The 24,936-nt window shown below is 46.4% G+C and overlaps 1 protein-coding gene across 3 annotated transcripts in view; it reads left to right on the top strand.

Moving 5' to 3' along the window:
- The window catches only part of Runx1 (RUNX family transcription factor 1), a 221,612-nt gene that overhangs the window by 177,449 nt on the left and 19,227 nt on the right, over positions 1-24,936 (top strand). For 2 of the 3 annotated variants that reach the window (XM_090349135.1, XM_090349137.1), the window contains exon 6: positions 2,052-2,243. The exons of the other annotated variant lie outside the window; for it this stretch is intronic. In XM_090349135.1, the coding sequence (XP_090205261.1) occupies positions 2,052-2,243 (192 nt within the window). The remainder of the gene's footprint in view (positions 1-2,051; positions 2,244-24,936) is intronic. 3 annotated transcript variants of the gene reach the window in all.

Raw genomic sequence — 24,936 nt, 5'->3', positions numbered from 1 at the left:
GACTGCTAGTACTCTGGCATTCCGCTGGGCTGTGCAGTTAAAGGATTCGATTATGTTTTCCAATGGAACTTCAGGTGTTTTCAGTGTGATTGGGAAGAGAAGCTCCATCACAAAGATAAGGAGGATCTGAGGAGAGCTTCACCCAGGGTCACTGATTTATGGCACGATTGACTGACACAGAATGTTCTAGAAAGAAAAAAAGATGATTTTTTTAATTATTCTGATGAACATCAGTCAGGGGCATAATCCCCTTTGTCCACAGTGCCATGTCTTAAAATACCCAGCCATGTGCGCCTGCGCTGGCCCGGGCCTGCGTGACTCAGGGTGTTTGCGCTTGAGCTGAGTGTTGAGGGCTGCGTACTAAATCAGACTCCAGATTTGCCTTGGTGACACACGAAGAGAGAACGAACATGGCATTTGAACTACACAAATATTATGCTTAAGTATTTTTCCTTCTTTTGAAGCCAAACAGGTCTTGTTAATGATAAAAATCACTGCAGTATAGTGGGCCCTTTTTCTGGTCTGGAATTTGAGACAGTGTCAGCGGTGCCAAGGGGCCCCGCAGCAGGAAGAAACAGAGAGCGGCAGAGATTTGGAGCCACAGCACAAGTTATACCATTGAATTTTATAATTGTAGCAGTTGGGAACTGAGAAAAAGAACATCTGCTTCCCTCTGCCTCATGCCCACCCTGGACTGGGAGTGGGGGAGTGAAATCGAGGGTCATCTTTATAATTTATGATGCTGTTAGGACCCAAGAAGGGACCCCCTTTTAAAGGGCAACCATCAGGCAGCTTCGCCTCCCTTGTTTTGAGGATGCTGGACAATGGGGAAAGGTTGGGGAGGGGGGAAATCTTTCAAGGACTCGATTCAAATTCCTCTCAAGGTACATGGGAGCTGGTCACTCACATCTGTCATATTAAGTCTTTGTGAGGCTGAGATGTAAGGAATGGGGTTCAATCCAGGTCAGGCAGAAAAGGCTGGGACATGTTTATCTAAAAGGCCAGATGATGATGATGTAGAGCTCTGAGTTCAAGCCCCACTGCCATCACAAACACACACACACACACACACACACACACACACACACACACACACACACACACACACAGCCCTGCCCACTGTGGTTGTATCTCTTCATGAGAGCACGGCCTCTGGCTTTTTTACTTTAGTGACATTGTAGTTAGGGATTAAGAGGAGAAAACGAGGGCCCGCCCTCCTGCCCCCATCTCCTGTGACTGACACCATCTACCCCACCGCTGTCCACAGAGCATTAAGGAACACACCTACCTACCCGCCTTGCATTCATTCCTCAGTTCCGAGGACGCTCAGAAAATAGGCTGGCTTCCCCTCCACACCCCTGAGCCTCCATAGGTCTGACCCACTGGGACACTGCGCCAGGCCCAGGCTGTGCCTTTCTGTCTGCCCACTCTTAGGATTACCCAGGATGTGAGTCTCGGAGAAGAAAGGAGGAGAGGAAGCCAGGAGCTGCCAGGGAGCCATACTTACAGCAGGAAATGTGATTCCCAGGCACTTGAGCCCCACCTCATTTCCTGTGGATGGGGCGTGCAAACCTCCAGGGCCCGCACTGCTGCCTGTAAGGCCCATGGCAGGCTGGATTGCCTGGGAGAGTGGCACTCAGATGCCCTTGGCTGCCATGGCTTATCTCCCAGAGAGAGTGGCCCAGAGCCAATGAGCAATGCACTTGTCCAGGTACCAGCACATGCTGACATCCCTCTGTTCAGACCTGGGAGATGGGTGAAGAACGGCTGCCCAAGTGGGTACTGGGGCCTGCTCAGACTCCAGGAGCACCCAGAAGCCTCTTCTGAAAGAGGCTCAAGTCTGCCCCAAATTCTCGCAGGCAGTGAAGAGAGTCTCATGGTCAAGTGGCCAGCAAGCCTCTGTTGGGGGAAAGGGGAGAGGGAGGGGGAAGATAAGAATACCCCCACCTCTAGAAACTCCACAATACATTTTCTGATCTCTTCCCTCCTTCCCTTCTCCTCACCTCTCTTCCCCCTCCCCCTCCCTTCCACACCTGCCCCCCCACAAATAGGACATCGGCAGAAACTAGATGATCAGACCAAGCCCGGGAGCTTGTCCTTTTCTGAGCGTCTCAGTGAACTGGAGCAGCTGAGGCGGACGGCCATGAGGGTCAGCCCGCACCACCCCGCCCCCACGCCCAACCCTCGCGCCTCCTTGAACCACACCACTGCCTTTAACCCCCAGCCTCAGAGTCAGCTACAGGGTAAGTACCTGGATGGAGCCATGCCTGCCTTGCCCCTGCCGGAGGGTGCACCCTGAAAAGCTCACCCAGAACAGAGTGCGCTTTTCTCGGATGCTCAAAGGAAACCACAGCCTCAGGGAGCCTTGTGAGACCTAGAGAGCCAGGCTCAGTCAGCTTTGCATGGCTACCACAGGAGGCCCCGGGTTGAGAAGCATGGCTGTCTAGAAGGTATTGAAGAGATGGCTGTGGACGATATGGGTACACACACACACACACACACACACACACACACACACACACGGCATCCAGAGCATGGGTTCCAGAACCTATGTGGATTAAAAAAAATCCACAGGCTCTCATGTCCTGTCTGTAAATTCCCTGGCATCATATTTGCACATGACCTATGCGCTTTCTGTGCACGTCTTCTATGTACTTTAAATCATCTCTGGGTGACTCATAACACTGATATAGTGTAAAGGCTATGTCAATAGTTGTTGTGTTGTTTGGGGAATCGTGACAAGCACAAAGGCCGTACATTTTCAATATAAATGTAAATGTATTAATAAATATTTTCAATTTATGGTGGGTTTAATCTTCAAATGTAGAGCCCAAAGACAGAGAGGACGGACCAGCTCTGTGTGTACATACTGATAAGGCTTTGTCATAGTTAGCTTTGGCTATGGGATTTTTCTTACCTAACATTACATTTGAAGACACACTTACCCCCCCCCCCCCCGCACACACACCTAATAAGGCAAAGGTGAAGATAAAGTTCTTGTTACTTTCATATTGTTTGTGGATTTCTGTATGGAATAGCTGATTTTGTTGTTGTTGTTGGTGTTGTTGTTGTTGTTTGCCTGTCCTGGGCCTTGGACCTTGGGCCTAGATGTCCTCCTTAAGCTCCTTTTGCTCAAGGCTAGAGCTCCACCACTTGCACGATAGCACTTCCGGCTTTGTCTGGTGGTTAACCGGAGGTCATTGTCAGTGTCTCATAGACTTTCCTGCCAGGCTGGTTGCAAACTGTGATCTTCAGATCGCAGCCTCCTGAGTGGCTGGATGACAGGTGTGAGCCATCAGTACCCAATCTATAGTTTTCAAAAAAAAACAGAAAATAAACAATAGGAAGGCTGTGTATAAGCTATTACATCAACTTTCTTTTTTTACATGTTTTAAATTATCCTTATGTCATTGTCCTAAGAGGTTTCCATTTGCATAGTTTAAAATCCCATAAAGTGTGTAATTGCCCTACTCCAGAGTCCTAGCTGGAAATTAAAAACAACAACAACAAAAACACCGTCAAATACAATAATGACAAAAGACCCACCATCTCAGAGATAACACACACAGCTCACTTCCACTGCAAAGCAGTGACATTGTTTCAATCATCATCTCCCGTGCCATGCAGGACACAGCTGCAGACGATATGGTCAAAGTAATGGCACATCTGGAGCAAAGGCAAGGGGGCTAGCAGGGAGGCTCTCTGCTGCTCTTGGAGAGCAGAAATAAGCTTGCTCAGGCATTTTCTGCATAGGAGGGGTGTCATGGGATGCACAACATCTATTTGGTACAGGTTCTGGGCCACTGGTTCTCTCTGGGGATTCGTATGCGTGTGAGGGCTCTCACAAGGCATGTCCACATTTTCCACAGAGCACGATAGGAAACTGTAGCATGGCTCCCCTAGTTCCCTGGTGGGGGAGTCCTTTTAGTTGAGTGGAAGATTCTCATATCTTCCCATATCACACAACCACTGTGATATGGCCACTCTTAGTCTTGTGTAGGTAACTGAAATTAAAGCTAACTGTTTTGGAGGTGCTTCCTCTGGACTCTGATGTATTTAAAAAGAAAGTTCTATGAAATCATTCCTTACACTTGATAATCATAAGTAATTATTTTTAGCATATGCACATCAGTCCCAAAGATCCTATCATGCATGCCTCTGTGGGCAATTAGGGCTGACGGAACTTTCCTTAAGGAAAATGGGCTCTGGCTTACCATGTTCCTCTGCCAAAGAGCCTCAACCTCCACTCTTCTGTCCTCCGTTTGGGGTCCTGTGAGTGTAAATCATCTTCAGGATTCCATGAGGAAAAGCAGAAAGAGGACTTCTCTTCATCTTGAACCATTTTACTGGCCGTTCATATAACCAAATTGATATGAAGTATCTTAGAAACAATGGAAATTTCAACTCTAGGGAGAGTATTGAACTTGTCTTTATTGACTCTGCTTTTCTCACACAATTCAAGTGCAGAAATCTTACCTTTTAAAAAAATATTATCTATGTGTCTTTGCAAAAAAAAAATAATAATGTGAGGGTCCCATTGGTTCTTTGACCTCTGACACTGACCGTGGAGTCACCAGTGGCAGAGGTCTTTGGCTCTTTGGTGCTCTGTGTTCCTACCAAAGTATGAGGTTTAGCACTAAGTGTCACCCTTTCTTGTTCCTTTCCAAAACATCTTTACTTTCTCAACATCTAAGCAATCTGGCTTGCTTTTAGATTTCCCCAAAGGGCTTAGTTGCTTCTCTTAAAAAAAATGGTGTTAACTAGATTATCCATGTTCTTTTGCTCCAAAATATGAATTTGATATGTAGAACTTCACTTGTTAAATGGCACAAACAAAATTTCAGAAACAAATGTCCAAGAGATTTCTGTTAAAGTACTTTTCCTTTTTCCATCTCCTTTCCCCTCCTCCTGTTCCCTCTCCTTCCCCCAAAACCTCCTCTTCCCTCCCTTCCCCTCTTCCTGTCTCTCCTTCCATCTGTCCTTCCTTCCTCTCTCCTCTTTCTGTTGTTTTCTGTCTTCTTCCACCCACTCTGTCCTCTCTCTTCCTCTTTCTTTTCCCATAAGAAAATGCAACTTCAGAAAATTCAAATTTCAAGTAGATCCTTGCCATTTTCTTTTCTTCTAGAAATTAGAACATTAGCAGGAATCATATGAAAGTCTCTTTCAGTTCAGACTTTCCCTGTATATTTTTGACCAAAGGAAAATGTTTCATTTCCAGGCTTAGCCCTAGAGTGTCTGTATTTTACTGAACATGATGCTGTAATAAGTGCAGCATGTGTTTATAGTTTTCTTTGAAATGACAGCAGTAGTTTTAAGGAAAATATTCCAGAAGTAGTTGGGACATTTCTTCAGTGATACAGTACAGATGTGGGAATGTTTTTCAAGTTTACAGAAAAATCAGTGATCCAAGGACTGGAAGAAGGCCACTGGAGTTTATAGAGTCTAGGGACTGCCTAGCTGGGACCTGGGGGAGGGAAGAGGCTCGCCCCAGATCTGTAGACAGGAAATCAGGACTAGAGACTCATATCTCTGTTTATCTAGAATCAGTTGTGCTAGAGAAGTATCCTAACAGACATCTCGAATGCTTAGCAACAGAGTGCAAGGTAGGAGAGGAGGCAAGCTGCTGTGTCACTAAACCACTGTTTATTTGTTGAGGTTTTAACAATAAGAGATTTGAGGTTAACTTCAACTTCCTACTTTACCAGGTCTTTAAATTGAATGGAAAGCCATTTTGGTCATGGCTGCATGTTTATGCAAGTCAAGACACTATCATTAGTTTCAACACTCAAGTTTTAAGATTCTTTTCTATTCCCTTTAAAACAAGAGGCAGGATGGGCTGGGAGTTTGGCCTAGTGGTAGAGTGCTTGCCTAGCATGCACGAAGACCTGGGTTCGATTCCTTGGTACCACATACATAGCAAAAAGCCAGAAGTGGTGCTGAGGCTCAAATGGTAGAGTGCTAGCCTTGAGAAAGTCCAAGGACAGAGCTCAAGCCCTGAGCCCAAGCCCAGGATTGGCAAAAAAAAAAAAAGATTTAAAAAACAAGAGGCATGAAAGACTGTAGAAAGCTGAGGGTAGCAATGCCTGTTTGATCACACCTCCATTAACAACTAGCTCTGGGCAGCCCAACTAAGGGATTTTTCAGAATGTTGAGTGTGATGTACCAAATGTGACTGAACCATATTGAAGGTAGCGTAGCTCTTTCCTCTCTGAAGAGTTAAGGATATGAAATGAGAGATGCTTTTCCTGAAAGCTATCATCCCAGATAAACTATGGGTCCGTGTGATTGTTGTTGTGAGTATTGGTTGCTATAAACATCTGACCATAAGGTTTCACTCTTTCATTGGACTCATTGTGATGTATTTTGGCATGGGCTAGACTTTTGGTATACATTATTCTGTTCTCACAACAATCATGGCATGCTTTGTAGGCAGAGAAATTAAACCCCACAGGTTAAAAATTGCCCACAGTCCCCAACCTTATAAGTGGAAAACTTGTATAACGTAAGACCTTTCCGGAAGCACAGCCAGTGCTGGAGGGGTAGAGACCCAGCTTAGCCTCCACTCTTGATTCACTGGCTCTAGGGTTGATCCGTGATGAGCAGAATCTCAGTTGCCAAGGAGAAGAAAGAAGAGAATTGGGGTAGTCACTCAGGGTTCAGCTCTGGCTGAATACTGTAGGTACATGCTGTTAAGACTAACTATACTCGGTAGTGGGTGCCTGAATGGACAGTTTTCTTTTGGGTACATGTACGTTTATCTTTAGAGACAGGAGAAAATAAAAACATAATAATGGAACTTTGAGCAGAGAGAAAAGGAAGTGGATGAGTGGAAGAGGGATCTTAGACACTCTGATTCCTTTATTGGGGCAATTGCCATCAAGAGTTGCTTCTGGGCACTGGTAGCTCATAATTGTAATCCTAGTTACTTGGAAGGCTGGGATATGGGAGCCACAGTTTGAAGACAGCCCATGAAGAAGGCCTGGGAGATTCTTATCTCAAACTAACTACAAAAAAAGCCAGAAATGAGCTATAGCTCAAATGATAGCATGCCAGCTTTGAGGGGGAAAAAAACAAAACTAAAGCTTAGGGACAGGACCCAGTCCCTGGGTTCAAGCCCCAAGATCATCACAAAAAGAGAGGGGGCAGGAGAGAGGGAGACAAGAGTCTCTCGTGTATGTTTCAACTAAAAATTACTTTCCCATCCAATCTCAGGCAGCACCGTGGGTACCTCCCATTCAGAGTTCCAAGTAGCCAAGAGCGACCTTGAGATCCCAAATTATCTCTCACGGAGGCAAAAAATCCACCATCAAGTAGGGAGCATCTGCATCTCCCCCCCCCCCCCGTCCCCCCCCCCCCCGCAAGGCTCGAGGGGAGGAGCTTATTTGCCTTCTAACCTTTGCTGGCACCAAAGATTTCCATGGCTTATGACTGCATCACTCCACCTTCTTCTCTCTTTACCTGGGCTTCTCCTCTGTCTCATTTCTCCCTGTCTCAGGTCTGGTGGATAGAGGAATATAAAGCCAATCCCTGGGGACGCCAATCTGGTGTTCTGGCTGCTGGATCTCCACCTATCATTGGCTGGCCCTCGGTGTCATGGTACTTAAGTTTCCCAACTAGGAGAATGCATAACCTTTTTTGTTGTTGTTGTTTTCTAAGTGAGGTCAGAGATTTCTCAATATTTTCTGGAGCACACGGTGGAGAGAGGCCTCAATAATGATAGAGAAGGATAGGATATTTTCCCTTGAGCAATTCTGGATCACAAAAAAATAAAAATAAATTAAAAAATAGAGGCCTGAGTACCTCCAGCCCCAGCCTCTGGAAGCCCATGATTACACAGAAGCCACTCAGCAGAGGAACAGAAAATGGCATGAAGACCAAAGCCAGCCAGTTGGGATGGACTCAAGAATTTGACCTCGCGGACAGAGCTAGACATATCACTGTTGTTTTGAAGCAAGCTGCCTTTTTAACAGGAGGCTTTATTGCCAGGCACTGCTGGCCAGACACCCTTTCAAAATGATGATGCTTTACTTTGCATAGTTCATGATCCCAAACGGAGAAATCACCTGAACCCAGCTTTTCAAATGTAGGTATTTACAAGGGAACTTTGAATGTGGCCATCGTTTGCCAAAAGTTAGTACCCAGAGAAGAGCAAACACTTTACTTACTCTGAGAGGAAACGGGACTCTAGTTGCAAAGCTCCTTCGCCAAACTAAGTTGGTTTTATTCACTTGCATGACCGTTGCTCCCATTCTGGAGTACAGAGGCAGGCCTGCCCTGATTTGGTCTTTGGGGGGATCTTTGGGGATATAGAGTACACCAAGAAATGGCACTTGAGGACTCTCAAAAGATGTGGGCTTCAGCAAAGGACGCCTATGTAGATCATATTTTCACATTGCTGTTTAAAGACTTAGCCAATCTCATGTGAGCTTCTCTTGTGTCTTCTTTTCTTTTTGTTTTAATTAAACAACTCCTTTCAAAGCAGTAGAGCGGCCCAATTGTTATCGAGATTAAAGATACCAATTGCGAAATGTCTGCAAATAAAATCTTCACTGTCAAACCCAGTTTCTTTCCATAGACCTTTCTTTCTGGCAGGACATTATTATATTTTGATGCTGGAGAGATTCAGTTACCAACTAAAGCAAACAAAACAAAACAATAATTAAAAAAAAATAGAACTCACCCTAAAAACAAACATTGGTCAATCATGTTTACTTTTTACTTCTCTGTGTACTCCTGAGACTCAAGAGAGAAAGAGAGGAAGAGGAAGAGGGAGAGAGAGAGAGAGAGAGAGAGAGGGAGAGGGAGAGGGAGAGGGAGAGGGAGAGGGAGGAATGTATCACTTTATATCCGGTTATTTCTGTGATTTCTGTTAGTAAGCTATGAAAAGTCTTCAGGATGAAAGCTGCCCAAGCTCTACCCAGGCTTTCCTGAATAGAATGAAACAGAATAGTTACTGTCTAAAAACATGTGAGATTCTTCGCTTCTTAACAGCATACAGAATCATGGCACTAAATGCCAGCAGGAACTGTGGGTAGGCAGGGCTGGACAGAAGGCAGCCATTTCCCCAGACACAAGCTGAGAGGCCTCAAAATTTTCAAATAAGGTTGTAAGAACTAGAATTTCATCTTCCAGTTTTGTTGTCTGCAGATTACATAGCAGTAGTTACATCCCCTTTAGACTGTTGATTCCTCTTTTAAAAAATACTTTTATTAGCACATATTAATTGTATAAAGTGATTTTTTGTGACATTTCCATACACATGTATAATTTCCTTTGATCCATTATTGCTTTGTTTTTATTCTAGCCTCACTTTCTTCTCAGTGACTGTCTTTTCCTCTTTTTTAAATCTTTTCTATTGTTATTTTTTATCGGCCTTTAAACACTTTAATGGGTTTTAGCATTCTATTTTTATGCATGGGTATAATGTATTTTGGTTATGTTCAACCTTCTCTTCCCCCCAACCCCCCTTCATCTTCCCCTTCTCAAAGCTGGGCTTTCCTGCTTTTTCTCCTGGACAAAAGAATCTTTGCATCTTGTGTCACCTAATAGCTATGCAGCAATTTGAAACCTGAGCTTAAAAGCACAAAAGCAAATGAATGATGCTTATTTCAATATGCCACAATTCTTCCACAGTCTGAATTAGGTCTATGAATCCACATAAGAAGCTCTGTTTAGCAAGCTTCGGGTCACTCTGCTGGCCAGTAAGATCTCTGGAAAAGGACGGAAGAGGATGCCTTAGCAGCCTTCTTCAGCCCTGCAGTTTGGTTGTGACACGACTAATATAAAAACAGAGCTTCTCTGGGGAAGGTCTGTGGTTAGTGTGACCTTCGATGCCAGTAGCTCACCGGTCAGGACAGTCTCCCCGCTTATAAACTGCCTGTCCATGTGTGGCATGGGGGCCTCTTTGCCCCCATCATTCTTACGTGTTCGGTCTGAGTCATTCCCAGGCCAAATTCTGCCAGTTCCTTCTTGCATCATCTGACAGCTGTTTGGGGAGTTTTAAAAGACCATCTTTAGCTAAAAAGGGAGGAAGAAATAATGTGCCTAGAGACTGCACTTCTTGGAGTGGCCAGTCATACAAGGGGAGTGAACGTGGTTCTTTTATGAAGTCTCCTGGGGCGCTTGCACAGTGGTGGCTACTCTCACTCCATTAGTGCATCTCTCCGCATGTATCAGATGGCAGATTATATGAGGATAAAGTTATTAAAATATCTGTAAAAGTCAGCACAGGCTCAAGGGCTTGACTTCGCCTTTCTGCCCGCTAAGTGGTTCATGTAGATCTCTCATCTCTAGGTCTGTTCCTCTTCAGCTGTACTTTATCATCAATTGCCTATGATGTGGGGCCGCTGAAACGCCTGAATTTCAAGATACATTTCTATTCATTGTCCCACCAGTCTGGTGGCTTAAGAATGAACACGGAAGCATCTAAGAAGTGTGAAGACCAATCCCCCCACCCACCACCACCACACTTCCATTCTTTTTTATTTTTCACTCCAATATATGAAGTGTCTGTAGATGAGTTATTATTGAAGTGGGTGGTTATGATAGACAGGGACATTGCTGAGTTCACACATTTACCAAAGGCTTTTATAAAACAATAATAGCTGACAGTGATGAAAGCATGACTTCATCGTCCATTCACCATAGCACGCACCATAGTTCAGGACAACATTATCTGCCTGCAAATGGCTACGCGCAGTTTTCTTTTACTGTAAGTCCCAGGCTCCTTGTCTGTCGCCCACGGGTTTCATCTAGCAGCCTTACACACCAACTTCCCATCCCTCTGAATACTGTCATTCCTGGGAAATACGGTCACCTCTGACATCTTCAAGGAAATCAGTGGGGGGACCCCAACCTCTCCATCACCCCTCATTACAGGACTGTTTTAAGGGAAGGCTGAGAGGCTGGCTGTGTGCGAGGTTCTGAGCCACCACCATATGCTGCTAAATAAGAGGAATCATTGCCCAGACGTGGATCTGTTTAATAGGATTTTTCTACAAATTACACAGCATGGCTTCAAAATTGAATTTGTACAAAAGGGCGGATGGCCGGTTCAGGTGGAAGGGGAAGGAAATCTTGTTATTCCAATTCCAGAATCTCTTCCCGATTTCCTCATTTGATTCTTTCATGCCTTGCGGGGGAGGGAGGATGCAGTAGGCAGTGCATAAGGAATTTCCCTTATGTTCAATCCTTCTCTGTAGCCTTTCGGGAGGGGGGGATGTGAAGACAGAATGCCAGACCTTCTGTCCAGCTACCCCATCAGTCAGGAATCGTTTTTCATCTCACCTTTCCATCATAAGGAACTCAGAATAAACATAAGAGCTCACAGTGTACATTTCACAAAACTACAGATCTCTGTATTAAGCCTAAGATCTTTACGGGAGATAATATATGCTGCACTGTCCACTTCCTAGTTCTTGGAACTTGTAAGAAGCACGTACAGCCTCTGTGCCCCTAAGCTTGTCTATAAAATGGGTATAACAATAATAATAGTAATAGCCAACTTATCAAACGGCTGTGCAGCCTAAATGAGTTGTGCCCAGCACGTGGTAAATGTTGCATGGATTTAATGTCGCCACTCCACAGTTTTCCCAAAACTGAGTTATAGGTTGGTCAGATTTTTAGCATGGAGTTGAGTGTACCAGACAAACATCATGCATTGCTGTGGTTGTACTCACTGTGACATGGGTGGGTGGCGAGGGTGTCTTGCCAGCCTCTCGGGGGCTCTGGGACCTTTTCTTCTGTGGTCCTCAGGAGTCACGGCAAGGGGGAGCTGGGAGGGGGAGGAAAGGGGGGAAGATTGGAATAGGGCACTGGTGGTTGTCATGGAATTCCCTTGAATAACTCAAATAGGAGAAGTCCTAAACACTCTTGCCCAGGACCACATGGGAATATAAACTCTCACAGTGGAAAGGGGCCTTGAAAGCAGTGCCCACAGGCACAGAGACCTCCATGGATCTATCCAGTCCAAGGTGGGCTCTAAAATCCAGGTCTTTAAGCTCCCGGCCCAGGGTTCTTCTTGTCAGCCATGTAAGTCTGTGTTGCTGGTTCAGATAGTTCACAGGTTGGATATCGTTAGCCTTACTCTGCCTATTTCTTGAAATATACTTTGTTCTCTATGCCCTGATTGATTCCCTCTGGTGAACTCCAGTATTATATACTTCTTTCATGCCTCCAGTTTTTACTTTTTGAATGTTGAATTTCATGCTTAAAAGAGTAGAGATTTTAAAAAAAAAGAAAAATAAGTGAACACAGTCCTTCTTAAAGCCCCCCTCCCTTCTGCTCTGGCTCAGGGGTGGGGGAGGGACAAACAGCTGCAGAGGAGCTGGCAGGTCACTTCCTGGCCACAGAACCCACATGGGGACTGGTCAGCCAGGATCCCTGACCCCATTCTCTTATTTTCATGAATTGGACACATTCAGCAAATGTGAATGGTGACCCTCTTTGATGGTTTTTTAATGAACTGTCTACAAAAGTATTTCTTTGAACCAGGTTTCACCTTCCTGTGTGATTTTAAGTAAATAGCTCCCTCCCCGATTCCACCCACAGGCCCAGCCCTTTAAGTCTGCTGCGGCTGCGGCTTGGACTGTTGAGCCAGAAGAAGGACAGCAAACAGGTGTACGAATGTGACAGAGTCCAGTCCAGGAGTCGCAGCTGTGGGAAGGCCGGGCGCTCCTGGCAGACAGAGGCTGGGAGGGGTTACAGGCTGGTGCCTGCTGACATGCCCTTGTCCCAGAAGAGGACAGGGCTGCCAAATTCAGGCCATTTACTCCCTAAAAGAGTTCACAGCAATGGGAGCGAGTGAGCCAGGGTCAGATCAAAGGTCCCTGTGACAGTCACTTCCTTGTCCATGAATTCAGAGCCAAGGCCCAAAGCTACATAGGAATGTCACAGGAATTCTCAAAGGCCAGATGCCCCTCTCTCAGAGTCTGTGTGGAGCCATGGATGGGGAGCTGCCTGGCTGCTGTCCTTTACTGAGATGGTGATTCCACCATCCCTCCTCCTCAACAAACCTGGCTTAATAGTTCACCAGCATGGACGGCCTGGGATGATCTGTGTTCATGTGCTGTGTGCATCGCCATCTGTCCCCCCTCCAACCCCAGCATATGGCTCATGTCTTGCCATGACCACACTCAGGGAGACTCCTGTCCGGGGCTTGCCTCTGTGGCCTGAGAACCAAGATTCCAAAGACTACCAGAGAACAATGTTTTGTTTTGTTTTGTCTCAAAATCATTAGATCCCATCAGAATCCTGGCTGTTTAGTGGGTTTTTGTGCCTTCTCCTAATGTGGGGAGTTCTTTGAACGCATGGCCACTTTGAATGTAGGACCTTTAGCTATGTTAGCACTAGAGAGCTGGCCTTCCGGGGATGGCCCGCCTTCTTTTAAATAGATGAGGTTAAGTGTCTCGCCTCTAGTCAAGTCAGCTTTTCTCCCCATTCTCCAGGACTGAGCAGATTCCTAGTTTTGGAAGAAGCAGAAGTGAACCATCCTGAGACGTCCCTTCAAAACAGCACTTAGGCAAAAGAGGGGCGGTCGGAACAAGACAGGGCAAACCCCGGTGTGCCTCTGTGTAGTGCTCCACCCAGTTTCTCATCTTTATATTATTTTTTTTAAGTCTCAAATAACCCAAACAGGCAAGGTCTGATCTGCAGACAGTCTGCAGGCATCTGCCCAAGAAGCTGCCGGTCGGCTGGTCCATCCTCCTCTGATTTATGTTGTGTGTGTTAAGCCTTAAATTGTTGAGTCTCTGGCTGGCTGCAGTGGTATTACTGCAGGGCTGGTGCATGTTTTCAGCTCACAGAGCTGGCTCTGCTGCTGGAGGTGTTGGCCTCAGATCAAGTCCAATCTCACACCTGTCTGGGACAATGAAGGCCTTGTTAGATGCATCTCCAGTCGAGGCAGCTCAGCCTGCTTATTTTTCATAGTCAGAACCAGGAGGAAGGAGGAGGTCTGGGAGAAAGAGAAACAGTTGAAACCAGGGCAAAAAGATTTGGGGAATGGTCATCTGACTCTCCCCAGCCTTTCTTTCTCGGGTCTTCTCCTGTGTGTCTGGCCTGCCACCATCCTCCTTTACTCCTATCCCCCGGGATTTTTATACATTTTTCTTTATTTTTGGCCATCAGAAAACAAGCAAGCAATGTCAACAGTAGCTCTCTTACGAAGGAGAATTTCCTGCTGCACCAGAGCCTGGAGACATTGGTTGGATAATAAATCCATGGCGATCCAGGGCTCCAGGTGTCCTGTTGGAGAAGCAGGGCAAGGAAGGGGTTGAGATCCCTAGACAGGCTAGGGTGAAATTTAAGCACCATCCCACAGTGGGTGTGTCTCCTGTGGATTTCTTCCACCTCTCCTAATGTGGCAGTAATAGGCACTGTTAACAGAGGTGGTCTTTCTCCCCAGCTCTGTATTGTTTACCAGTGAAATGGCAAACTGTTCTGTCCTAGGAGTTCAGGCTTCTGCCCCAAATGATCCACAGAGGCAGGCTAGCCACCAGCGCTCACAACCACAGACCCTGAGTCCCCGCCAGAGGCAATCACCAGGAAGAACTTCCAATTCCAGGTCCGTGCCTTCAGTTGTCTGAAGGATCAGTTCAGTCAAGACCTTGACATTGGGCCAGGAGGTAGCTCAGTGCCAAAGCACTTGCCTAACAAGTGCAATCTCCCCACTACCAGACAAAAAAAGACCCTGAAGTGACTCACCTCATAGAATCCCATGATTGGAGGGCCAAAGGTAGTCACTGAGATGTTCTCAGTTTTGAACCCTTTCCCTTGCTATGGAACCGCACTGTGGTAAGCCCACATGCCTGGTACAGGAGCCACTTACCTGAGCTGGAAGTCTTTCTATTGTACTTGCTCTCTGATAGATACTGGGGCAGCTACCAATGTCTCCTTTACACACAGAGCCCACCACAGATTTTGAACTCCAACTAGAGACAAAATGGGGGAAATGCACACGTGGTTTCCTCCATTGGGAACAGAGGCTCTCTTCTTCTCCCCAGCCCATGGATGCTCTGAAATGATAAAGTCCACAAAGGTACGGGAAGGAGGCTGGGACACCCAACTGGCTATGAGGTGCTACGATTTTTGCCTTCCTTCCTCCCTGGCCAATCCTGCCCACAGCTTTTTACATCATGATGGAGAGATTGGAGAGAAGAAGCTGATCTTGGCCTGTCTAGAAAGTCCCTTCCTGAAATCCCACCACCTCCTTTTTCCTGCCATTTTTTTTCAGCACATTCCATCGGCCCTATGTCTGTGTCCTTTTGGCCATCTTTCTATGTCTCAGCCAAAACAGATGGACTCTCCTTCTCAACTCCTAGACGAGCCTGGCATCCTGACTTACTGTGACATCTCGCCTTCCCTGGCTCTCAGTTGTTCCCAGAGGGGGGCAATGGGTTTGAGTTCCCCAGCCATCCCCAGTGAGATTTCCCTCTGTGCTGCTAGACTGTCTGAAACCGAACATGGAGCTGACAATACAGCCTGTGTCCCAGCACCCCCCACTCCCCTCTTTGGGGCACATCTGGGCTCCAAGAACAGCAAGTCAGGAGAAAGATCTGGTTGAGTCATAAGCCTCTAGGTAGATCCTCAAAGTCAAGCCTTGATCTGATGATCTTCAGGGAAAGGGACCAGTGAGCATTGTTGCCGATTTCAGGATGACCTGTCAAAACAGCATTTGTAGGGATAAGGCCTAAGTTAAGCCCTTCACGCCATCTATGATTTCCCTCCACCCAGAGCACCAACTCTCAAGTTGGGTCCTCACCTCCTACTACCCACATTTGCCCTTTCCAGACTTCCTATGGCCCAGTTGGGAAGCTGATATTACCCACCTGCCCCTCCCTGCCCTAGGCTTCTGTGTCTGGAGGCGGGGTGGGGGGAGAAGAACATCTTCCTTGACTTCCTGGCCTCTTGACTTCTACAACCTTCTGCAAAAACAGACACCCTTCTCTGGTGTGGGTCCTTCTGCCATTCCTGGCCCCAGGCCAGATTCTGCTCTGGTTCTTCTTCCCTTCAGTCTTCCTTCCTCCTCAGACAGTCCATCCTCACCTGAGGCTACCTTCCAAATACCTGGACCTGGTTTACACTTAAAGACCCCAAGGTAAGACTATCTGATTTATCCGTTACTTCCTTGAAATCCCAGTTCCTGGACTCCATGGTAACTTCCTGGGTGCCAGCCTTCGTCCTGATTCTCTGAAAGCATTCTCGGATCCTTCCAGAACTTGTCATTGCCATCCTTCCAACTCATTGTTTATCTTACAATCCTTCCCCCCATCCTCTCTTCCCTACTGACTCATTAGTGGTTCTGGGGGCTTTGGGGCCCTCACTCTCCCGGTGGCTTCAATGAATGTTTCATGACCAACTAGGGAAGCCACTGAGCTTTCCTACTTCCTCTCCCTGCCATTTCCCTTCTTAGGATCATGTCAAGTTTTCTGCTGGGTGATGACAGATGATTCCCATCTATCTTGTCACCCATGGCTGCCTGTGTGTGGACCTCAGAGGAAGCTATTTCATCCCCCTCTCATGGTTCTCTGATAGCTTTGTCTCCTCCTCTTCCCTGGGATCTTCAGAGGGTCTTTGTTCAAATCAAGGTGAAAGTGCTTTGGGAAGTACTATGGAGATTTGCCTGTATTTTTTTTCTTTTTTTCTTTGCTGTCCCTCTTTCTTTCTTTTTTCTTTTTTTTTTTTTTTGAAGAAGAAGAAGACAGGAAGTTCCTGGTTTTTGTACTTTGTGTATTTTCAAAGAAGTGAGTTACTGAGCCAATCAGCTAGAGGACAATTCCTTACTGTATTTTTTTTTCAGGATAGTACACAATGAAAAAAAAAAAATAACCCAATGAGGAAGATAGTCAGTGAATACAAAGGGAGATGTTATAATAGGTTTTTGTTGGTACTTGCTTTTTCTTGTTGAAAAACAGAGCAAAGACCCTGAGGTACTAAGGTGTGGACAGAAAAGTGATGCTATCAGCCCACAGAAATCCTGCCTGCAGTCCAGTGGCAGGCAGGCAGGATCCAGAACTCCAAACGACCACGGCAACTGGTCCTGCTCAGTACAAACGGTGCTTTTAGTCTTTCGTAAACAGCCTGTGCCCGAGGGCTCAAATCCTTCAAAAGTTTGCCTAGGTAATTGCGTTTCATTGCTGTCTGGCATGTGCTCTTCTGTCTAATCTGGAGCTTCAGACACCCGGGCCAAAGCTTGTGAGACTGGAGGAGAATGAGCCCATGAATTTAATCCACTTGAACGACAGACTAATACAAGTGCAGCTAACTCATTATTTTAAGTGATGTGAACAGAAGGGGAAAAAAAAATCCCCAACAGTACAGCACTTTCCATAAAATGGTTTAAAAATTCAGCATGTTGCAACCCTCGGCAGTTTAAGGCCATTCGAAGAAAAAGACATAGTGAGCAAGTGATGCTTCCTGTCCCTTTCCTCCTCCACAACCACCCCTGAAAGACAGAGCCCAGGAAAGCAGTTCCCTCCCTTCTTAATTTGGGCTTAATCATGAATTTACAAAGGATGCTAACTTTCATTTGCAGTCTTGAGTTGTCTGGGCATAGTGTCAGGGTGTAAGGAGATTGGTGAATGGAAGGGAGAATTTTCCGTCAGCCCATGCGGTCTTAAACTGCCAGTCTGTAGTGACTAGGATACAGGTGTGTGTGGCTTCTGATTGGCTTGTGGAAGGAACCGTCTTCTACAACAAGTCAGATTCGTCCCTGCCTGTCATCTACCATGGCTAATAGAGGGAAGGGGAAGGAGCTGTCCCTTCAGTGCTCTGCCCCTCAGCATTCTCCATGATGGAGCCTGCTCAGATAGCCTCTCCAGCTGTTTTCTGCTCTATTGCTTCCTGAGACATTGGGCTGAAACCTCAGAAATGTGGAGGGTGATTTGCATCATTATCTAGTTACAAGTGACTCACGCCTGGGAAGGAAGGCTGGAGAGAGGCAAGTGCTGGCCTGTGCCTTCCCAGATGGCGAGGCTGGAGGTCCATCCACTCTGGAGGGATCTGCTTGGTTTGTGTACACCTGTGGCTCACCCAGAGTTCTATGCCAGCTCTGAGAATGGGTGCCAAGTGTGAGACCGAGAAGGTAGTGGTCCCAAACACTGGAGCCAGGACAGGTGGCTTTCTTCTCATAAGGGCCAAACAAGGTGTCATCCTCACGCTGTATCTCCCCATACGCCACAGCCTGTGAAGCTCAACCCAGAGCACAGTGAAGCATGATGTGTCCCTGTCATGCCTTTGGCGTTGTCATCATGGTTGGATGTGGTGACAAACTGTTGTGGCAGCATGGCCTTCCTTGAGCCAGGTTTCTCTTGATACTCAGCGGCACATCTGACCCTTTGGTCTGGGCATGATCAAATATTGAGCCATATCCCTACCTTCCATTCATTAAATGCCACTCTAATCCACGCAACCAGAGACTTCTCTGGACTGTGTTAAAAACCCCTCAGAAGAGAAATGCCCCCTGTGGTGTATACACGGCTGTATGCATCAATCCGGGACACTCACAGTATCTGGTCAGTACCTAAAACAAATGTGTTTCTTGGGTACCTGGAATTCAACTTTGACTTCCTCCAGCATCTCTGTTCCCCAGAGGCCATCTGTGTGATTGAGCAACAGTTTAGTAATGGTCTCCAATCTCAACCTCGACTAATTTCTTTTAAAATTCTTCCATTTTAGCCCAAGTCACTAAAAACCTCTTGCTTCTGTGAGAAAGGCTGCCTTGACCTTGTAAATCAAAGCATTCTCTGGAGGGAGATTTCCCACCGCTGGCTCAGTATCATCTTTCTCAGGGTGACCTCATCTGTTCAAGTATGAAGGTTGTATTTGAAATGCCATTTATTTTCTCTAAGTCAATAAATGAAGGCATGGATCTTTAGATCATCAGAGGTCTGCTTAGTACTAGGAGGATTTTTTTTGTATGTGTATGACATTATTTAAAAAAGAAAAAAATTGAGATCTGTATTGGAGTTTAAAAGAATTCCTGCAGATTCCATCTGCCTTTCTGAATCAGAGTGTGGGGTGGTATTCCTCTGTGAGTGAGATGACCCCCAGATGAAGCTGACTTTATTAGTTTACGTCCTTTGTTCCGAGCACCAGGGATGAGCTTATGAAAGTACACATAGCTGTTATCTTCAAAGTCCCCTTCATGCTGCAGACGCCACCTCTGCAACCTGTGCTATTAATCTATTGCAAACCCAGTTAGTTCACCCCAAGGTTGGTTCTTGTTGCGGGGGAGGGAGACAGGTGCAAAATGGTGGCACAGTGAAATGAACAAATCCCCCTTTGCAGGGGTCTTCCATGAAGGTGGGAAAGGTGAAGAAGAGGGAGTTGACTGACAGCATGGAAGAAGTGGATAGCATACTCCTTGGCTTTAAGGCATCCAATTATTCCAAAGAAGTCGGCACTAGCATGGAAGGAAACACATAGCTGGGTGAGAGGACCTGTGAGCCTCCTCTGCCGTGGTAAATGAGTCATTTAGCAGTCTTGGAAAAATCAAGAGCAGCAGAATGGAGCTACGCCCTGGGGGAGCTGTTTGTGTGTGGAGAAGCCTTGGATTTCAGAAGTGTAATAAACACTATTCCAAAGAAACATGGACAGGAAAGATGCCCAGGTTGGTGTGTCCACAGAGGGAACACCAAGATTTAGGAGTAGATACTGGACCCATAGCATAGCTCTACATCCTGCTGTTTCTCTGAAGCCAGCTAGTCGTGGTGGTTCCTAGCAGAGGGGAGGAAGGACAAAAAGATCACATGGGACAGCACTGCCTGGTGGCAAGTGACCCATGCCATCTGATCTTTCGCCCAGGTTTTGTCGATGTTGAAGCACGAAGTGTTCACATGTCTTTTCAGGCAGGCACTGGACTTACTTGTCACATTCCTTTGAAGGAGGGAGAGGCCTGTGTGTGGTGCCTGGGTTGGAGGGATGTTCAGAACTCAGTGCTCTCAGCCCCTCCTGGCACTTCCCCAAGCTCCTGGCCTCCTGGCTTTCGCTGCAGGGAGTGAATTCTAGGATCTTGGACCTGATGTATGGGAAAGAAACGCATGATGGTGACCAGGGTGCATGCAGGTGATGAGACAGGGCAGACAGGAGTCCTGCACGTACAAAACAGGATGAGAGCTGGAGGCCGCCCGCGGACACTGCTTGATTTGGCGGTGAAAGCATTTCTCAAAGGCAGTCAGGCACGTGATCTGAGGGGGGCTGTTTGTGTCCCGGATCTGAATGCTGCATTCTCTGAATTAAGAGTGGGGACTGGAAGCTCTTAAAGAATGATTGCCATGAGTCACACTTGGTGAGACGAAGAACAATGAATCCTTGACTTGTGCCTCAATTTTCAGATTCTGTGTTCAAGCAGGGACTGTGCCAGGCCGCAGGCACGTGCCTGCTGCAGAATGGCCCAGGCAATTCCTCCAATGGACTTGTGCTGGGGGAGGAATACTGAGTTTGTGTAGGTAACTACCCCATTAGAACAGCACCCACATGGATTGAGAAACCACAGTATGCAACCCTGGGATGTTGGCTGGCTGGGGAAAGAGTGGCAGCCACTGTCCTGACAAATTACAAGCACTATGTGGCATAGATGGGCAATCCGCTGGGCAGCCAGCTGGACAGAGCTCTCTAGAATTCATTACATTTTTTTTTCTGAAAGAGAAGGAAGTGAGGATTGTGTCCTGTGTGCCTCTCAGGTACCAGGCTAGATTGACCATCGGGTTGAGTCTTAGTCCATACTCCCATGAACCCAGCAAGCCAGTACAGCCACCCTCTCAAGTAGAGAAACAGTCTCCAAAATGTAAATACTTATCCCAGTACTCTGAGAGGGGGGGAAGGGGAGAGGGAAGAGGAAAGAAGAGGGGGGAGAGAGAGAAAGAGACAGAGAGACACCAAGCTGGGTGTCTACCCTAATCTCTTTGAGTTCAAAACAATGTCTTGCTTCAAGCCACCTTTAACTCCCCAGTAGGATAGCTCATGTCTGAGGGTCCAAAATCCTAGAAATGGTTTGGGGCCCACACAACCATCTGAGCCTCCCCTGTGTCCTCTGTTAGCACACTCCAGATGGGACTACCCCATGTTTTCTTTCCTTCCTCGGGAATGTGAGTTTTTCTTCAGATTTTCTAAAACGCCTTGTTTCACAGTTTACTGCTGAAAACCAGAATCTCTACTTAAAAACACAATACAAATACATCCAGGTCATTATGATAGACTAGGGTCCTTCAAGCTACTGACATTTAACCAAACCATGAAATGCTCAAGGAAAGTTGCAACTGTGAGAACGCACAGCAAGGACACAGAGGGAGAGTTTATAGAGAGGCACCCTCCATCTGTCCACCAAGCACCCTAAGTGTTGGCTCAAGAACAACTCTTGGCATAGAGTCCCAGGGCTACAGAGATGTATGGGTTGGTCTCTGGCAGAAGCTGGGCTGCTAAATGGCCAGGCTGATAACTCTAAAGACCAGATCTCCTTCAAAGTTGGATTCCAAAGCATCATATTCTCCAATGGTGACAGCGTACAGGCTCCAAAATCCCAAAGGAAATATCACTCCCTTTCTTCATGCCTGCCGCCACCCTGAGGCATTACAAGGACCCTTACAGTGTCAGCCATGTTACTCAATATGATCTGCCTAAGGGACAGTTGTCATGGTATCTCTTTAATTGGAGAGATGACTAATTCCCCTTGGGAAGGCCCAGGCTGGAGGCTGCCTCCAGCTGATGGGGGCCCCTGGGCCTTCCCAGTGCTTGAGCACAGTATTTCTAGTTCATTTCTTTCCAGGAAGGAAGAGAGTGGGCTCATGTGTAGAGAGGGCCCTTCGGAGGGAAGATGGCACTGGAAGGAAAGGACCTGGAAGAATGGGAGGAACATGGTAGGGTGCTGAAAAACTACAGCATGCCTCCTAATGGCCAGGTGTGCCACAAATTTCTCTCATCACCCGTTGGATTCCTCCTGGCCTAGAAAGCCAGTATGGAAGGTAGAGAATAGGAAGTTCTCGGGAGCAAAGCATCTCTAAGAGGTGCCTGTTTAAAGAGGTACAGGACAAGGATTGATTTGCATGGAGGATGCAGCAGAGAGCATAGGTGCCTTCCATGTTCTTGAACTGGTAATCTCTCTACCCTGTGAGCAACTGGCAGTCACCCCCCTCCTGTGTTTCAGGGACACGAGGTCGACAGAGTAGATGTGTTATGAAAATACCCATCTTTTTCTAGAAGCCAGTGACTTATCCCTGAACCCATCCTCAGAGAGGTCTCTGCCTAAATAAAAGCTCTTTTCCAGACACGTCTCAGACTGATCTGGCTAAGGGGAGCGGCCTGGTGGCGAGGGTTGAACTGTTTCCCCTGGGAACTGTCTGGCAACTCTAATGAGGAATAGCACTTTGCATTTATAGAGAGCCTTTCATCTGTGGATCTCAAAGCCGCACCACAAACATTAATTAACTCTCACACCTGTGAGGCAGGTGAGTCTGGTCACCCCCATTTTGAGAAATGAGGAAACAGAGGTTTGAGAGGAAAAGGACTTGTGGGGTGAGCTCCTGGGGCTGGGAGTGGCACTGATGCTAAGAACAAGTATTTCAGATTCACCAAGTCACAAAGCCTCCTTGAGCACTGTGAAGGAATGTAGGTCCCGGAAGGGGTGAGTAGTGGAGGCAGCCTACCCTAGCCCTTTCCCCCTGCCCTGCCTGAGGCCCTCTGGTTGATAGTGAGCAGGGATCCCCACCCCCACCCCCAAAGCCCCAAAGGCCTGTGAAACACAGCAAACCCAGGCAGGTCCCTGTCCCAGCTCGGTCTGGATGCTGCCCTTCAAAATAACTGCTGGAACAATGAGCATATCTGAGGTCCACATGACTAACCAAGATGTCTGAAGCTGGCTACAGCGATTGGCAAATCCCAGAGCTCTTTCACAATCTCCCTTTTTTTCCCCCAGGATACAAAGGTGGTGGGAACTGACTCCTGTTCATGGTGGGCCGTCAATGATAGGCTGATAGGTGCAACCCAGTGCCTGCCACCCAAGGGGGACACGGGAGGGGGACTGATATTCTTCCTTCTTGGGCTATGTTTCAGCTTTCATTTTCTGCTACAGAAGCTGGAGAGAACACTGCTTCTCAAAACCGTGGAACTTCAGGGAAATAGCCCCTCTCCTAATTAGAGAATTACCAAACCCACCTGAAATCGGATATCCCACAACTCCAAAAATAATGGCGAAGCATGTAGGGGTACCCCTTTTTGGCTTTGCAGGGGAGCCCAGATCTGCTTTCCAAGGGTCCCAGATGAGAAGCTGCAAACCTCCCCTGGGGCTCGCCCTGACACATCACCCTGGAAACTGACTCACATGGCTGGGTCCTGAGTCACATCCTGTTGTGTGCTCTGAGACATCCCATCCGGGAGGGCATTGCACCAGCTACCCAGGCCTGGGTGCACCAGGAGGGCACCCTGAAGCCTGTACTTCTTCCTCACGGAGTGAGGGGGGAAAATCCTCTAGGGAAAGAGCCTGGGTGCTCGTGCGGTTATGTTCATCAAGTAGTTTTGGCATTCACACACACACACACACACACACACACACACACACACACACACACACACACACACGACCAAGGAGGCCTGTGGAGTAGCTAAGTGTCCACTATTTTTAACTGGTTCTGAGAGGTGACTGAGAGATTTGGGATGCCAGCCAAGTAGCCAAGGAAAGAACTTTCTAATGACACTGAGTAACGGAGACTTGTCTCCAGGCTGGCCCAAGTGGAGGAAAGATGTCGCCCTTCTATGGTGTTGTGGGAATCCAGGTTTTGAGGGTGGGTGTTTTCAAAGTTCCCAGAGTAACCCCAGTAAGGTGTTTCTCAAATCTTCTCTTTGGCTATGAGGACACAAGTATACCTTAGACTTTGATTCAAAGTACAGCATTTAGTTTCATTGATTTTTCTCTATTTGCTACAATGAGTTTCATTGATTTCTACTTTAACTTTTTTTTTCTTCTTGCTTGAGGTTTATATTGTTCTTCTGTGTTCTTAAGATGGAAGATTTGGTTATTGATTGTGGATTCTGGATAAGTCTTTTCAAGTATATGCAGTCATTGCTATAGATTCCCCCTATAAAACACGGCTTTTAGTCTGCCCCCACAAATGGTGATGTTCATTTTCATTCAGTTCAAAAAATTTTTAATTTCTTTTGAGACCTTTTATTTGACCTTTGTGTCTTTTATAAGTGTGTTGCTTAAATTTAAACTTCATAGGACTTTACAAACTATATTTTGGCTATTCATTTCTTAGTTTCAGTCCATGTGTCTTGAGGAGGAAAAAGCCTTCAATGCCTGTGTTTTTAAGTTGAAAGTGTTTCACGATTCCAAATGGGACCTGTCCTGGTGAACGGTCCATGTGAGCTTAAAACGAATGTGTCCTCTGCTGCCATTGGATGGAGTACTCTACAAATGTCAGATAGACCACGTTGATTGGCAGAGCTGTTCAGATCAGTAGTATCGTCGCTTTCTGCCTGTTTGAGTTATCATTCACTGGAGGAGGCAGGTGAAGTCTTCACAGAAAAAAAAAAAGAATAAATCTAGCTTTCCTTGTAATTCTATCAGGTTTCACCTCAGGGTTTTAGACACTATTTCCACTAAACACAAGATAAAGAATATGTATTCTTAGTTAACATTGTCATGTAAGTCCTCTCTTGAACCCTGAAAAGTCTTCCGTCAAAATCTATTTAGTTACTCTGGCTTTGTTGGATTTGTGTTATCATAATATGTCTCATTCCATCCTTTTAATCTAGCTGAGTCTATATTTTAAATGATTACCTTGAAGGCAACATACCATTGGGTTTTATTTTTCAATCCACTCTGACAATCTCTGCCTTGGACTTAGTTCATTTAGACCATCCATTTGTAAACTGCTTATTGATGGTGCTGGATAAATTTTTTCCATGATTATATACTTACATTTGTTGCATCTGGTCCTATTTCTC

The sequence above is a fragment of the Megascapheus bottae genome, chromosome 1 (genome assembly GCF_031878675.1).
Source record: "Megascapheus bottae isolate mThoBot1 chromosome 1, mThoBot2.hap1, whole genome shotgun sequence".
In the NCBI taxonomy this organism is placed as follows: Eukaryota; Metazoa; Chordata; class Mammalia; order Rodentia; family Geomyidae; genus Megascapheus; species Megascapheus bottae.
This window is presented reverse-complemented; position numbering and strand designations above follow the sequence as displayed.